The 18,351-nt window shown below is 40.1% G+C and overlaps 1 protein-coding gene across 7 annotated transcripts in view; it reads right to left on the bottom strand.

The window, feature by feature from the left end:
- The window catches only part of CPED1 (cadherin like and PC-esterase domain containing 1), a 288,374-nt gene that overhangs the window by 46,174 nt on the left and 223,849 nt on the right, over positions 1–18,351 (bottom strand). For all 7 annotated transcript variants that reach the window (XM_059711653.1, XM_059711654.1, XM_059711656.1 and 4 more), the window contains one exon: positions 6,283–6,400. In XM_059711653.1, the coding sequence (XP_059567636.1) occupies positions 6,283–6,400 (118 nt within the window). The remainder of the gene's footprint in view (positions 1–6,282; positions 6,401–18,351) is intronic.

Genomic DNA, 18,351 nt, shown 5'->3' with positions numbered 1-18,351 from the left:
CTCTGCGATTCTACACTCTGTTCTATGCTTCCATGTCTCTGGATCCACTCTGCTCATCAGTTTATTTTGATCATTAGATTCCACCTATGAGTGTGATCATGTGATACTTGTCTTTGACTGACTTATTTCATTTAGTATAATACTCTCCATCATGGAGTATTTTTGAAATGCTTTTCAGGTAATTCCATGTGCAGCCAAGGTTGAGAACAACTGTTTAACTTGTATAGGTTACTTAATTTTCTCTATATGGAAAATATGTATGCCCCTGCCATAGTGCCTGATACCTAGCAATTGATGAATACATTTTACTCCCCACCCCCACCTTAAGTAAACCATGGTAGTTCAGAATAAAGAAAGTGTCATGGGGGCAAGAGTTGTCTGGAAGGTTCCATGGAATGCATAAACTGAAATGAGGTCTTATGGATAGACAAGAATTGGACATATGGAATCGGTGGTGTTTAGGGGCAGTGGTGGGTGGACCTGAGAGAAGTGAGGCAGAAGAAGTGACTATATGTATTGGAGAGAAAAAGGTCTGCTGGGTGAAAGGTGTTTCCACTTTCCATATGTAGAGTTTAGTGGTATTATTAAAAGATACAACACAGAAAGTGTTAGGAGTGTGCTTGTCTCACCCTCTGACTCTCTTGTATAAATTTTTCTGTGCTTTTCATTCAAAATATAACTTGCTTTCTTTATCTAATTTTTCTTGGCACACAGGGTTTGTGATCCATAATCAACTCCTTCACCTCTATGCTTGGTCTCTTCTAACTCGATGTGATTTAGACATAGCCTTAAGTTTAATGTTTGTTGATTAATTTCTCAAGAAAACCTCCTCCTGAAAGTGACTTTACTTCATAGAGATTTGCATTTTGTGACCATATAGAACCCTCTTGGATGGGGTTCAATGGGCCTTGGGTCTCCTCCTCTTTCAGAAATGAGGTGAACTGAGGCCTACAGCGTTGAATGACAGAAGTGAAATCATGCGTTCATGACAGGGCTGGGCCAGAACGGAGGCCTAGAAGTCTCCACTTTGCCGATCCTTTTATCATGTTGAGTTAGGTCAGCACAGAATCACCAGCTGAAAGTGAAATACGGCCTAACAGTGTCATCTGTGGCATTTACAGGAAAACCCATAAGTAGGTTTTTGTATTTTTTAAATGAACTTATCTTTCCTTCAAATACTTGAATTTATTCAGTGGGTTCATGTGTTGACAGAGATTATTTTTCAAACAGAAAGACTGTTGATTCTCTTTCTAAGAGGATGGCAGGATGTTGGGGACATGAAGGTGTTTCTGCTAATGAGATTATGTTTAAAGGGCTCAGCTTTCATCAGATCCTTGAATATCTAAGAGCACATCCATCCTCTCCCACAGACACGCTCCTCTCCTCCAGCCCTTTGCTGTAAGCTAATTTTGCACAAACTGAGGCTTTCTTTGGTCACTTGCTGCTATGGCTGAAGAGACAAGTGGCCAAATAAATACAAGCACAAAGGTACAAATATGGGTACAATTAGTTTTGGGGGAAGGGGACGGACAACTGATTGGGTCTCTAAAATCTTGGTCCCATTGATTCATACTACTATATATTTATACAGTCCTAACTCTGCATTTTTGTATTGGTTAGCAATGCCTTTCTTTCAAGTTAGTAATACTGCTTAAAAGATACATCTGCAGGACTGGAGTTCCTTGACATCTTAAATGATACCAGCTCTTACCTAAAATTGTCAAAAAGAAGGACATAAATTCTATGTTCTGTATTTAAACATTGAATGAATCAAAGCTGTGATTTCTGAAATAAAATATGACATATGTTTTAGGGAAAAACATTCTGAGGCATAAAACTGCCTTTTGTGAGAAGTTATTTGATTTATAATTATAGCTTTGTATTTAATGAGTTAGATTTCTGCTATTTAAGTGAATGAGATCAGGCAATATAATGGAGAAAAAAATTAACTTTTGGATTTAGGGCCACATTGAGATATAAAATCACATAGATGATAATACTAATTCTAGATTTTATAATGCTATAAAGTAAAGCAGTTTTTACTTAAAAATAAGGTCTGATTAATGCTTTTGTGCACATAGCATAACATGAAATCTGAACTATTTTCCTTAAAGGTAATTCTTATTCAATAATCATTGTATACATCTCTTCTTTCTCCAAATTAGAAAAATTCTTTTTTCCTTGTGAAGTAACAGATTTTATTCTTAGGTTGTGTCTTCTATTTAAATTACTTTCTAAAGGTTAGAAATCCACTAAAGAATTGCAATATACAGCCACTCGAAATTATATTAGCTAGTGTTATAGAAAAGACATTGTGGCCGTCATTACAGTGGCAAGGTGAAAGAATGGATCCGATTCTGCCAGATGCCTGTGATGGGCTGTGAGAATCAGTTTTTGGAAATAATCTGCGGCCCAAAAATATCAGAAGCTAAAGCTAGAGCTCCGAAGCAAACTTCCTCCTGTGCTGTCGACCATGATAACGTCGCTCAACAGAAGGGAGTCCTACCATCAAGCAAGGAAAATGATCTCCAGCAGCAAAAAAATCCATTCTTGCAAAAAAATATATATATAGATAGAGAGATATATAAAAAGTCCATTCTTGCAAAAAATATATATATATATAGATAGAGAGATATATAAAAAGTCCATTCTTGCAAACCACTGCCCCCAATCTCACCATTTACTTTGAATACTTAGGACCTCAAGGGCCGAGCAGTTATCCCTGGTTGACTGTGCCTTGGCTGCACACAGTCTTCTGTGGAAGGGAGGAGAGCTTGGACATGGTTTTAGTTCAGCCACCATTTAAAGAAAAATTTAAATCCTCACTCGAGGATATTTTTCCATTGATTTTTACAGAGGGCGGAAGAGAGAGAGAAAGAGAGAAATATCGATGTGAGAGAAACACATTGATTGGTTGCCTCCTGCATGCACCCTGACTAGGGCCGGGGCTGGGGAGGAGCCTGCAACTGAGAGGTATGTGCCCTTGACAGGAACCGAACCTGGGACCCTTCGGTCTGCAGGTCGATGCTCTATCCACTGAGCATACCGGCTAGGGCAGTTCATCAACCATTTTTAAATCATGTATTAGACACTGAAAAGTGAATAAGGGACAAACTCTGTTCCAGAGAAACATGCAAACCGGGGCGGTCATTAGTAAAAATGTATTGCTAATGCGCATTTGACATACGAATACATATATACTGTACCGGACGTACATATATGAGTACTTCTATACGTATACATTAATTGCATTATAAAACAAAAAAAGAGTGATTAGATAAAAAGTAAATGTGCATATATTTTAATTTTTGCTGGCTTCGTCCTGTGCCACTGACCATTCAGATACATCATTCCACTTTACAGACTACTAATTAGAAAAAGAACGAGAAACGTGTAAATGAAGCACCTGAAATAATGAGGTAAGTGCTACTGTAGACATGTGCCCAAGGCATTCTGGGAGCACAGAAGAGAAGCTAATCTGGGGGTGGGGCAGTAAAGAAAGGCTTCCTGGAGAGGAAGATAGAGCATCAGAAGACCGAGGCCAAGCTGGGCAGGCTGGTAGGAGAGGGAATCACACAGACAATAGCCTGGAGTCCTGGGCAGCATCATTGGCATAAAATGAGGTGGAGAGGCTGGGAGGAGCTGGGAGAGACAGGAGGATCAGATGAAGGAGGCCTGTAACAGTCAGATGAGGATGATGGGCTTGCTTGGGGAGTCAGTTTGGGGGTTTCTGTAAAGAAGCCTCGCTACTCAAGTTACCAGAAGGCTCCTGTTCTGTGGGGGCCTCTCCTGTGAGGAACAGGTGTAGTCACAGCTCCCCATCCGGGCCTGGCCGAGGTTCCTGCAAACTTAATGGCCAAGACTTCCGGAAGAATCTCAGTCATGTATCTTTGACTTCTTGTTGAAGAACTTTTGACTTGGTTCAGTAGGAGGAATGGAATTAAGTTGTTTTGTGATTCTCATAAATTGTCATCTGATTAAAAAAATACTTACTAGGCTCATTGGTGTCTCTTTTGTGTACAAGAGTATCTAACTGTATCTCACTCCACCAAGAGAATCATGAATTATACCACCTGATGCACCGTAATGGGCAAACCACTCTTTATGCCCTGACTGGAATTTATTATTTAGAACACATGTTCAGGGATGCGGTACGCCCGTGCTTGTTAACTGGGCGTGCCAAACTGCGATTCGTCCTGCCCATTTGTGAAACTCATTTCCCATCTACACTGTGGTGTGAAGTTCATGGCAAGGGTAGAAAAGCTCCTGAGTATTTTTTCAGACTTTTTAGATGAAGGGAGACCTGGGGTCAGGAGGCCAGCGTGGGAACCAGGAAACTCAGAGAAGATGACCCCTGCACCTCTGCTGGCCTTGGAGGCATGCTCAGTCCCAGCTCCGGCTTGACCCCACTGGTCTCCACTGAAAGAAGCACATTGCGAGAGTGAGGGTGCGGGAGGGGGGATGCGGGAGGGGGCTGAGGCTGCGGGCGGGGGGCTGCGGCTGTGGGAGGGGGGCTGGGGCTGTGGGAGGGAGGCTGCGGCTGCGGCCAGTGGCACCAAAGTCTCTCACTCATGGTCTGCTCTCGGCTAAGGCAGGTCTGAACTCTCATTTGAATTGGACATCATAATTTTCCTGCCTCTACTATGTTCAATATATGGGAGACATTATTAATCATTCCCAGAGACCTTTTTTATAATTAAAGAACATGATTTAAAATGAAACATGTACCTTTCAGAATGGCTATCATCAATAAATCAACAAGCAAGTGTTGTCGAGGATGTGAAGTAAAGGGAACCCTCATGCACTGTTGGTGGGAATGCAGACTGGTGCAGTCACTGTGGGAAGCATTATGGAGTTACCTCAAAATATTAAACATGGAACTGCCTTATGACCCAGCAATTCCACTTCTGGAAATATATCTGAAGAAACCCAAAACACTAATTCAAAAAAATGTATGGATCCCTTTGTTTATTGCAGTTGTGTACAATAGCCAGGATTTGGAAGCAATACAAGTGCCCATCAGTAGATGAGTCGATAAAAAAGCTGTGGTACATTTACACAGTGGAATACTACTCTGCTGGAAAAAGGGAAGAAAATTTTACCCTTTGCAACAGCATAGATGGGCCTGGAGAACATTATGCTAAGCTAAACAAGCCAGTCAGAGAAAGACAAGTACCATATGATTTCACTCATATGTAGAATTTAATGAACAAAATTGAACTACCAGGCAAAATAGAGACAGACTCATAGAGAGCAGGCAAACAGCTGGGGAGAGTGGGCCTGGGAAGGGAGGGCTTGAGCAAAAAAAATAAAAAATAAAAGGTAGAACTCATGGACATGGACAACAGTGTGGTGATTGCAAGGGTGGAGGGAGATGGATGGAGGCAGAAGAGGGCATAGAGGGGATAAACGGTGTTGGAAAAAATAAAATAAAGTTAAAAAATAAAATTAAACGCGTATTCTTTGCATTTCTTTGATTCACAAGATCGACAGATACTTATTGGTATTTCGTGCCTACTCTGTAGAAATTATAGTGGGAAGTGGATTGATACAATGTGAACCAATGAGACTCCTGCCCTTGTGCAAGCTGACAAACTGGGAACACTGACATTACACAATTAATTATATACATAATCATTTAAAGACTCCACTATGGGAGAAAAGCACAGGGTGTTATGGGACTCTATAATAATAAAAGCATAATATGCTAATTAGACCAAATGACCTTCCAGATGACCATGCTATGACACCTACTGGTGCCAGACCAGCCAAGGCAGGTGCAATGCTATTGGTTAGGGGTCTGGCCATTGTCCCATGATCGTCCGGCAGGGGAGGCCCAGGCCACCAACTGGTGAGCTGTGGTGGGTGGGTGGGGCCTCCCTCTGCCAGGGAAGCCCAGGTCCCGGGTGCCAGAGGGAAGCTGGTGCCAGCAGCCAGGGGAAGGAAGGCCTACTCTTGCACCAATTTTGTGCATCGGGCCTCTAGTTTTGAATAAGGAAACAAATCAGAGACTCAAGGAAGACTGTGGTATAGTCATGTTTGAGCTGAGATCTGTAGATGAATACGAATTGTGTGGGCAAAGAACAGAGGGTGGAGAGAAAAGTAATCAAAATATTTCACATATTAAAACAATGCATTTACATTAATTACATATGCTGCAGTTCATACTAATGAAAAAGTGATTTATTGTCTTGAGCTTTGTGTATATGGATTTAAAAATAAGCATATACTTATCTATATTAAAGTTTTTTAAAGAGATGTGATAGCCAGTGTGATAGTCACCTTTTGTGTCCCCAGATGGACAAGTTTTTAGTTCGGGCTGTGAAATGGCTTCAATGTAGTCAGAAGAAATAGGCTGCAACCCACAGGCTTCCTCCGGGTGAATCAGCAAACCACAATCCTGCATTCAAATGACAGAAATTAGTTGTCATTGAAATAAACCTGCCCCATAGTAATAAAAAGCAAGACCTTTTGTGTGCCAAATAATATTTATAGATAAAAGGGAGCAGTTCTTGTTTACTCTTCTTAGCATATTGACTTATTGATTGTTGTTTGTGCTGTAAGTAGCTTCTTACATTAGGGGATTCGTATAAATTCTAATGATAATTTAATCTTTATTTTGCTATTGATATTCTTGTATTGCTTTGCCAATTTTGAAAGAAATTCATGCAAGTTTTACTTTGAAAACCCGTGTGTTGACACATTAAAAATATGACATACTATAAAGAGGATGCTATTATCTTCTAACACTGAGGAAAAGACAGTTAACGTGAGAAGGAAAGTGGAGGATATTCTAGAAGAAGGCTAATTTCACAGATGAATTTTATTTCAACACTAGAGGCCTGGTGCACGAATTCATGCATGTGGGGGGGTCCCTAGGCCTTGCGAGCAATCAGGGCCAATTGGGGCCTGCCTGCTGGAGGGAGGAATGGGGGGAGGGACTGCAGGAGGCTGGCCACTGGCCCAAGGAGGGAGCCGGCCCTTGGCCTTTCTGGGAAAGGAGCTGTATCCGCCGCCACCCACCCTCAGTTCCCTGTCCCAGCCTGGCCTTCCAGCTGTGGGTGAGGGACTGTGGGAGGTTGGCTGTCTGCAGGCAGTTAGCTGTGGAGTGCACTGACCACCAGGGGGCAGCTCCTGCATTGAGTATCTGCCTCCTGGTGGTCAGTACACGTCATAGTGACTGGTTGACTAGTCATTCCAGTCGTTCGGTCATAATGGCCACTTAGGCTTTTATATATATAGATTTCTTAATGACCCATGGTATGCCCTAAATACAATTAAGTACATATATTTTATTCAGAACATGTTCATGTCTTTATAATAGTAGGTAACATCTCCCTGCCATGGGTATCATTGTGGAGGCTTGTTCCTTACTAAGCGCTGCCTTCCTCAGTCTGACGCTGCTGTGAGGAACAGCAGCGTGGAGCTCTCGGGGACCTCTTTCCTCCTCTCTTCTCTACTCTAGCAGGTTGGATCACTCTCATTTTTTCTTATCGGATTTTTTAAAGCTATCGGCACCTATACCTGCCCTATGTCCTTCTACCCTGCCTCACTGGTTCCGCTCCCACCTTCTCACAGGGTCTCCCAGTCTAACACAATTTAGGATAGGTTACAAATGCTACACTCTCTGTTAGGGATGCTCTGCCTTAATTTTGCATGGAGAGTATCTTCCAGTGTTTCAGGTCTCAGCAAAGCCTTCTTGAAACTCTAGCACAAGGATGTATCCCTGTTTTTGTCAATGTCAGCACTGGTTGTTTCTGTCTTACTGTTTCCGATTGGCAATTAGGTTTGCTACTTGAGTCTTTTCCACTAGACTGAATACTTCACGAGAACACGTAGTTATTTAACTCAGACATACACCCAGTACCTACGACACAGTATGAAAAAGTAAATATTTACTGAATGCATAAAAGGTTAGCGTTGTCTCTTTTCATGTAATAAATTCTCAATAATGGAGAGAAATCACTGGTTTGAGCTCTTCTTTGATCTGTAACTCTGCGTCAAATGAGCAATTTCTAGTCACCTTCCCTCACACTGTCCAACACCCTAATCCCCAGCTCAGATTCCCAGGACTCATCCAAAAAGGTCCAGAATGTTAAGGGATGAAAGGCATGGGGTGGTGTATAGATGTCTTGAAATCTTGATTCAGTAAACTTATTTTCATTTTTAATTCATGACTGAAACTGGACTTAAGGATACTTATTAAAGATTAGAAATGTAATTTGTATTAAAGTATTCATTATCACAAAGCAATTAAAATAACACTAAGTTTATAATGTGAGGAGTTTTTAATGTGAAAAATCATCTATGAAAGAGGAGTGTGTATGTGTGTGTGTGAAATCTATCTATACATTTATTTTTGGTGAAGGCTAACCTTTTTGAAGGCTAGAAAAAAAAATGTCATCATGCACGATTCAGATTAAAAAATTTTATATAAAATATGATGGGGGGCAGTGAAAAATAATTACCATTATATACTGCTGATGGGAGTGCAAATTAGCTCAGCTACTTTGGAACACAATTTATACCAAAATTGAAAATTCACAGACCACATACTCTTGAAGTCAGACTTTAGAGTCTACTCCAGAGAAACTCTCATGAAATGCATAGAGAACAGGCATAAGGTTAGAACTAAATGAACTAATGTGGAGAGATTTCTAAGACACACAATTAAGAAAAACCTAAAGAACATGTTTTGTTACAGAACAATGCACACCATATGAAACACAACATGACCAGGCCACAAAACCACCTGCATTTATGCACTTCAGACTTAATTGTGCTTAAATACACACACACACACACACACACACACACACACACACACTCTAGAGGCCTGGTGCACGAATTCGTGCATGGGTGGGGTCCCTCCGGATGGCCTGCAGGAATCGGGCTGAAACCCAAAGTCCAACGCCACCTACAGCTCCTACCTGATGCTTCTGCTCATCCCAGCCCCACTGTGCCTGCTGTGGGCTTGTGCCCAATCCATCCGGATTGGGAGAGGCTTGTGCTGCCACAGCAGTGCTCACCAGCCATAAGCCCTGTGTCTGGCACCCTCCCAAGGGGAGTGGCCTGCAGGATCGGGCTGAAACCAGCTTTCCAACATCCCCTGAGGGGTCTCAGATTGTGAGAGGGCACAGGCCAGGCTGAGGGACCCCACCGGCGCACAATCAGGCCAGGGAGGGACTGTGGAAGGGCTCCAGGGCATGTCCAACCCATCTCGCTCAGTCCTGATTGGCTGGACCCCAGTAGTAAGCTAACCTACTGGTCAGAGCATCTGCCCCCTGATGGTCAGTGCACATCATAGCGAGCGGTTGAGCAGCCTTAGCATATCATTAGCATATTACCCTTTGATTGGTTGTTTGGTTGTTCTGCCGTTCAGTCTATTTTCATATTACCCGTTTATTATATAGGATATATATATATATAATTCATTATAGACAATCATATATATGCAAATGATGTTGAAATATTTATAAAAGTCTGGATTTATTAAACCTTTGCCTGATAATTTTTGTTTGGGGTTATGTGATGTGTATGTTTGTGATCACATTCTAATATTCGTCCATAGGAGATTAGAAAGAGAGTCCAGGTTTCAGCTGCTCACGTCCTAGTCTATGCTGTTGAAGTCCTACCTATAATCGGCAAACAGCAGTCAATGAGAAAGGTACACTGTTATATATGCTGACGGCTTGCACTGTGGGAACCAAGCTCAATCACTGATGATAATTTAATCTTTATCATCAGCGAAGGACATAGGATATAGGTAGGTTAGTGTTGCCTCCTTTCTGAGGAGACCACATCTGAACTGAAGGAGGCAATAACCGGGAGATGAGAATTCCAAGAAGAAATTCCAGAGGCCATGAGGTGGGAAAAGTATTTATCTGACATCTTACGTAAAAACCAACAAACAAGTCATTAAAAAAAAAAAAAAACCGGATACGCTGACAATCTATATTTTAATAATTAAATCATGTAATCTTCTTGACATGGCACCTCCAAGTTTACCCGTGATAAACACATGACTCAGAGGAAGAATGATTCATTCATAATGGATTCCTAAGTGTTGCGGATACATCTTTAAAATGGAAAGATACTGATTTAATCTCTACAACGTGTAAGGTGCCATACTGACAAGGCAAGGCCCTGACCTCAATAGACCCAGTCTAGCTCGTATTCAGAAGTTTCTGCTAATCTTGAACCAAAATCAACATCTTCTTTGTTCTAATTACCCACAGGTGTAGCTTAGAAAAACTTACTGTGGTAATGCAGAAGCATGTTCTGATCTGACGTTCAAGCTGCTGAAACAATGAGTGGCAATAGAGCATGATTATGTCTTAAAATGTTCAGTGTTTATCCTTTCTGAATACCCAGGACCCCACATATGAGCCCACGCTAACAGAATAAGCATCATGTGGAATGCAGAAAAGCATAGTGTAGGTGGAAGCCAGGCTGAGTGAGCGCTCCTGTTAAAACAGGGGCCTTGACTCTGTGTTTGACCCCATGTTTCCACCTCAGTTTGAAGTTCCCATTGGGCACCTGCTGTGCAACAGCCTGTAGGCCAGCCCTGGTGGTTCTAACGAAATAGTCTCAGCTCCAGTAAATTCCAAGATAAGACAAGAACCAAAGCAATGTTGCAAAGGATAGACAGAGCAGAGACTGAGGGAGGGACAGTAGATTTTGAAGTAAATAAAATTTAAAGTCACACCTTCTTCATGAAACTAGGCCACCAACTTACATCGTACACAAGAGTAACCTCAAAATGGAAAAAAAGACTTAAATGTAAGTTGTGAGACCATAAAAATCCCAGAAGAAACCATAAGCAGAAAAATCTCAGACATCTCTTGTAGCAATATGTTTGCCGATACCTCAGCTGGGGCAAGGGAAACAAAAATAAACAAATGGGACTACATCAAAATAAAAAGCTCCTGCACAGCAAAAGAAACCATCAACAAAATGAAAGGGAGACCACTGCATGGGAGAACGTATTTGGCAATGATACATCTGACAAAGGGTTAACATCCAAAATATATAAGGAACTCATACAAGGTAACAGAAGGAAGACAAACAATCCAATTAAAAATGGGCAAAGGACCTAAATAGACACGTCTCCAAAGAGGACATACAGATGGCCAAGAGACATATGAAAAAATGTTCAACATCACTATTCATCAGAGAGATTCAAATTAAAATGACAAAAGGTATCACCTCACACCTGCCAGAATGGCCACCATCAACAAATCAACAAATGGCAAGTGCTGGCGAGGACGTGGAGAAACAGGAACCCTAGTTCACTACTGGTGGGAATGCAGACTGTTGTAGCCATTGTGGAAAACAGTATGGAGTTTCCTCAAAAATTAAATATGGAACTGTCATTTGACCCAGTGATCCCACTTCTAGGAATATAGCCTTAGAAACCCGAACACCAATCAGAAAGAATAAATGCACCCCTATGTTCATAGTGTTATTGATAATAGCTAAGATATGGAAACAGTCCAAGTGTCCACAGATCAGTGGATAAAAAAGCTGTGACACATTTACACCATGGAATACTTTGCAGATATAAAAAAGAAGGATCTATGGACAGCATGGAGGGACCTGGAGAGTATTATGCTAAGTGAAATAAGCCAGTCAGAGAAAGACAAGTATCACATGATCTCACTCATATGTGGAATCTAATGAACAAAATAAACTGATGAACAAAATATATCAGAGATATCTAAGCATGGAACAGAATGAGGAATCTCAGAGGGAAGGTGGGGGGTTGGTGGGTAGGAATGGATCAACCAAAGAACTTGTATGCATATATGCTTACCCCGTGAACACAGACAATAGTGTGGTGAAGGCCTGGGCAGGGCAGGGGGAATGAGTTCGGCATGGAGGGAGTCAATGGGGGAGAAAGGGGATAGCTGTAATACTATCATCACTAAAGATAAATTTAAAAAAATGAGATCACACCCTCTATTCTGTAGTTTAGGCCAAAGAATATGCTATTATATTCTGTGCTTTCTTATATGAATTTCTCCTGAGCACTTAATCTTTGTTTTCAGCTCTGATGCCATGTTCCTTGATGTTCTGGAAAGTTAGGGGAGCCTGCTGGATATTAATCATTTTCTAGGTGCAACCAAGCAATGTTACTTTTTTTTTTTAATGTTGAATGAAACAAAGTGTATACCCAATACAGACTCAGGTCCATAGAGTGGCCGACAGAGTTGAGGGCGTTGGAAGAAAAGGCAGTACCAGTATATCTGGATGAACTTGAGCACGTTTTATGGGGAAAGAATAGCGGCACACCGCGGAAAGCGCACCCCTGTAAGAGTCGCGCTTGTGAGGTTAGTCCTAGCTTTGCCATGAACTGGCTGTGTGACACTAAGGCCCCTGATCTCATTGTCTCGATATAAGAGGGTGAAAGGTGGAGAGAGAAGAGGGAAAAGTCACACAAAATGATCTCAAGTGCTGCAGCAGACAATGTGAGGTGCCTACACAATGCCCATTCTCCTTTCTTCCCTTCTACCAGAAAGAACTTTGTTTTTTTTGGAGGTAGAAATATATCTAGCACTCAAAAACAAACTAACCAACCAACCAAAAAAACCTTGATTTCCCAGTCTCCTTTGTAGCTGGGCATGGTCATGGGACACTATTCTAGCCAAAGAAATGGAAGTGGATCTAGGGTATAGATTTCTGGGAAAGTTTTGCGTCCCTGATGCCACTGTTTCTTGGTTACTCTGTTTCTTCTTACGGATGCAGATGAAAGGCAGAGGCTTTGGGCTGCCTACTTCTGCACTCCTTACTATGGAAGAAAAACACACTCCCACTTGGTCAAACCATCATGGAAGATGCAGCCAAACTTCTCTCTTCCTCTGAGAGTCTTAGGAAACCTTTTCTTCTCAGGCCATGTGAATCTTTTTTTTACTATTTCTTTAGGTCTTAAAGTAATTACCTCCACTAATTAAAAAGAACTTAAACAATTTTGAAAGGAAAAAACTCATTAGTATCTCTCATTTCTTTCTTCTCTGGTGTTATTAGTAATTTGTCAACTTCAGGCATATTCAAGAAATCGAATGACAGCCTTTCTGGTCTAAGTGTCATCTCTGAGTCTACATACATGCAGAAGGTAATATTTAGCAGCATTGGTTCAAGTGGCATTAACCCCCGAGAGCTTCACATTTAGAGTATATTATTTTGCTGGAGACTTCACGAATCCCTGAGTGGACTGACCGTCAGAGCTCGCGGTAGAATGCAATGAGATCATTAACAGGATTTCTTTGTTCAAACATGTGCAGAATATATATGTTTAGTATATAATTTCAAAAATTTACTTAACTTCCCAATAAGGGCACGGGTTCAATCCCCAGTCAGGGCACATACAAGAATCAGACAGTGGATGGTATCAATAAGTGGAACAACAAATCATTGTTTCTCTCTTTCCCCTTATCTCTCCTTTCCCCTCTCTCTCTCTCAAATCAATATAATATTTTTTAAATATACCTTAACTCCCTGTGGGACACAGCTTCTTCCAGAAGACTCCATTTCATCCCTGTTCCTTGGTTGCTGCTCTTTCCAATATGTCAAGAGTGACCTCTCAAATTTAACAATCCTGGCACGGTCACATCCTCCGGAAAGGCAGAGTCCCCTTCTAAATCAGGACTGTTAATTTTCCTTCAAAAATGAGGTTCCTGAGGCTCTAATTTCACTGTAATGCTCCAAAGGAACACATTATTTTTTGTCTTCACATTGCCTCTGAATGTAACAATTGCTTTCTTGTAGTGTAATCACCCAGCCACAAAACACTGAGGAGCCGTGTGATTTACAGGACTAGACACCGAGTGAACATTCTTAGGATAATCAGCTGAGGCAAACACTAGCAATAAGTAATTGTAGCATAATCCATCTGAAATCATCCTTTACATACCACAGTGCTCCTAAAACGGGAGGTTTTTCATGAGGAAAAGAGTGCAATTCATATTAAAAGAGATTTACATCCTTTAGGGATGGCAACTTGGAAATACCTCACAAATGGAATTAAAATGCTGAGAATTTATCCTACAGATATACGTGACAAAGTCTGCAAAGATTCATGTGCAAGGAAATTTACTAGAGTGTTTTGTGTCAAGAAAACTTGATACAACTCAAGTGTTCATCAGTAGGGAACAGGTTAAATAACTCATACATCCGTATAATGACATATTTTATAATTCTTAGAGAACAAAGATGCAGGTGAAGATATGGAGAGATCTAGAAGACATACTATTAAGGCAATAAAGTAGGTTGTAGGATATTATGTATACCATGATCCTATTTAAGCAAAAATAAAGTGAGATATATATATATATATATATGTATGTATATGTATATATATATATATATATATATATATATATATATATATATATATATTATATGCTTGACTGTGCATATATAACTTCTGAATGATACCAAGCAACTCTGAACAGTGGCTCTCTTAGAGATTAAGGATAGTAGGCCAGAGATGGGGAAGCAAAAATGAACTTTTACTTTTTACTTGTTTTTGAAGATTTTGCCATTAGTATTAATCATGCATATATATATATATTAGAGAGAGGAAGGGAATGAGAGGAGAAAGAGAGAGAAAGAGACATTGAAACACTGATTGGTTGTCTTAACTGGAGATCGAACCTGCAACTTGGGTATGTGCCCTGACCAGAAATAGAACCCACACCCTTTTGGTGTATGAGACATGTTCCAACCAACTGAGCCATAAGGGCCAGGGCATTTGAAAACACAAATTTAAGTAAAGAAAATAAGATTTAAAAGAGTAAAGTGAAATAAGAGAAAGCCAGGGGAGGACTGACAGCTCCTCGGAGGTGTACTAGTTTCCTAGGGCTGCTGTACCAGATGCCACAAACTGAGGGCTCGGAACAACAGAAATGCACAGTCGGCCTCACAGTTCTGCTGCCCAGAAATCTGAAACCAAGATGTTGGTAGGTTTGGCTCCTTCTGAGGGCTGGGAAGGCCTATGGACCAGCACAACCATTGATTACTGGCCTGTGTTCACAAAACTGATAGTTTATCAGAGGAAACGTAAGTAAAAGGGGATCAAGTAAACATTCCAAGGTGGAAGGATGAGCATATGAAACATTCTGGAACGGAAAGAAAAATGGCCATTTATTAATTGTCAGAGTGAATAGTGTTTGGAGAACAAGATAGGAAGTGAGTACAAATCAGTAAAATTATTTTGGAATCATGATTATCATCCTTGGCTCATTTTAATGATACAAAATTTAGGGTTATGGCAATGAATATTTCTTGTTCTGTTTAAAAATTCTTATCAGATAAATCTCTAAGCTCTATGCCCTTTATAAAACCTATAATTTTTTTTTTACTAAGTCGCTGCCCTTTTAAAAGGCAGTACAAAATTAAACATCTTTACTGAGGAATAGAAGACATTTTTACTTTTATTTAGAGTTTGTCCTCATAAAATATTTGCCATAAACAACGTTAACCTACATAATTGACTGACTTTGAATTTAATGAAGATTAGAAGCGAGCTAAGTCATTCTACTTTGTGCAGATGGGATCTCTAAAAACATTGATTTAAAAATGGATGCTTTTCCATGCTTGATGTTATCCCGCTTTAGTAAGAGTTTATAAATACATTTTAAATTTTAATTGTTTTTTATAATATTTATATTTAATTAATTTTTTAGAATAGAATTTTTAATTTTTAAAATCTTTATTGTTGAGAATATTACAGATGTCCCCTCTTTTCTCCCAGTGCCCCCCTCCATCCAGTTCCAATTTTTTTTAAAAAAAATAATGGAACTTGGTGTTGGGTTGCATCATTATACATGTGGCTTAACTTGGTATTTATATTTGGAGTTCATACCCTTACTTATAACACATTAGAGTCCATGTAGTAATGAGCCCTCATATACCATAACACTATTGTGTGTTTCTTTTCCTAAGCAAATGTCAGCTGAAAAGTGGCCATACATTATATTACTTAAGAATTTTAGGTTAGTCCACCATGAACTCAGGGAAAAGGAAAGTTGGAACAAATTACAAGCAGATGAATTAGTTCTACTCAATTAAATTTATTAACGTGAATTAATATTTGGAATACTTCTTTATATTGCTCCTGCATTCCAAATGCTTGAACCAACATGCACTTTTCTCTTTTTAAATCTAAATGGCCTCCAAATTAACCAGGTGGGGCCAGCACGATCCTGCTTGCTGAAGTCCATTCCAAAAGGCACCCTCTATTCTCAATTCTGAAACACAGACGTGTCTGGGCTGTGGAGGATCTGGACTGAAAATCTAGTGAGATGGGGCCTGTGAAGTGACTAATGTTTCCACTTCCGGTGAGCTAGAAAGTCCAAGGAAAGCAGCCTTTGTTGTGGTCTCTCAGCACTACTGGTCTGGGGTCCAGATGGAATCCAGAAGGGAGGATGTGGATGCAAATGAAAAGAAAGAGTCAGTGTGTATGTTTGGATATTTGAAAAAGCTCAGTTCTTTGTGAACACGAACGTGTGGAACTGGAACTGAATGTGTGACCTGAAGAATCTGGATCAGTTTGGGAGGTGACAAAACAATAACAATAACAAAAAAGAGAAGATCATTTCCTACTCCAAAGGAGCAAGCTTACTATGTGTAGACCAGTGGTTCTCAATCTTCCTAATGCCGCGACCCTTTAATACAGTTCCTCATGTTGTGGTGACCCCCAATTTCACTGTTACAAATTGAACATAATTAAAGCATAGTGATTAATCACAAAAACAATATGTATTTATATATGTGTTTTCCGATGGTCTTAGGCGACCCCTGTGAAAGGGTCGTTCGACCCCCAAAGGGGTCATGACCCACAGGTTCAGAACCGCTGGTGTAGACTGAGGCAGAAGAGTAGTGACGAAGCTACAGAGAAATTTTAAAAGACAACTTTTAATTGATGTGATCACACCAAACATAACATATGTTACCACATAGAAAGTAGCAAGCAGGTTTTCCCAGGAGAAATTGATCACCCATAGTGAACATAGCTGCGATATAGGTATTTCAGCATGGACTGTCCCATTTTTAAATAGTCCACTAATAAAGCATATGAGGTTGTGATTCTTAAAAATGTAGCTTTGGTAGGGAATCTTCTGCACAAATAGAGTTGAATATTTTAATGAAAAGATGCAATCACACAAATTCTTGACACTAAGTGGACATTTCCTGCCTACTTTCATCTTGGTAACTACTACACAAACACCTCTCTATACATGCCCACAGAGTTCCACACACCCAGTGACCCTTAGAATTGCGGGATTTTAAAACTTGAAGGGAATTTATACCAAGTGACATAAGGAGTACATTATGCTACAAAAGATTATTTCATTACATGTCTCAAGTTTATGAACTGCACCTGTTTTGAGGCTTTAGTAGTAAGTGCTTAGTACTAAATATTACCTTTAAAGATTCCCCACTAATATCATCTCATACAATCACAGTTAAGCTCAAAGCATGTTAAATGTATCTAAATTGTGTCTAGAAGAAAACACTGATGCACTCAAAACTGAACAACCAAACTGCTATGATATTGTGAGATCAGAAGTTAATATTAATTTTTAGTATGAACATATTCTAACATTGTAAAAAGTATATACCTGTGAAAATAATTGTGCTATGATGTGACAGTCCTTTCTATGTACTTGTTAATCAGACTTAAGAGAACACTCGTGCCTGGCTAGCTTGGCTCAGTGGTTGAGCAAGGAGATCACGGTTCGATTCCCGGTCAGGGCACCTGCCCAGGTTGCAGGCTCGATCCCCAGTGGGGCGTATGCAGAAGGCAGCCAATCAATGATTCTCTCTCAGCATTGATGTTTCTGTCTCTCCCTTTCCCTTCCTCTCTGAGATCAATAAAACATATATTTTTAAAAATACTCAAAGAATGCTCTAGGAACACTCTAAATGTCACTCCCCTAAAGATATTTATTAATTTTAAAGAAAAATGTAGCTTTACAGTGGAATGAAACCCAGCCAACATTACCCTCAGAAAGTGACCAAAAGAAATACATGATTTTTGCAGTATTCTTGCCACAAATGTTTAACTTCATTTAATCAGGAGAAAACATCATACAATCCCAAACTGAGAGGCACTGTAGAAAAATAAGTGTCCTGCCTCCTTCAAAGGTGTCAAGGTCATAAACACAAAGGAAGACTGTGGAACTGCCACAAATTACAGAAGACTAAGAAACATGATAACTGAAAGCAATTTGATGGGGGAGCAGGAAAAGAATATTATTGGGAAAACTAGTGAAATCCACATGAGGTACTTGGTTAAGTAAATATATTGTACCAATATTAATTTCTTGGTATTTAAGAAAATTCTTA

Source organism: Myotis daubentonii, chromosome 10 (genome assembly GCF_963259705.1).
Source record: "Myotis daubentonii chromosome 10, mMyoDau2.1, whole genome shotgun sequence".
Lineage (NCBI taxonomy): Eukaryota > Metazoa > Chordata > Mammalia > Chiroptera > Vespertilionidae > Myotis > Myotis daubentonii.
This window is presented reverse-complemented; position numbering and strand designations above follow the sequence as displayed.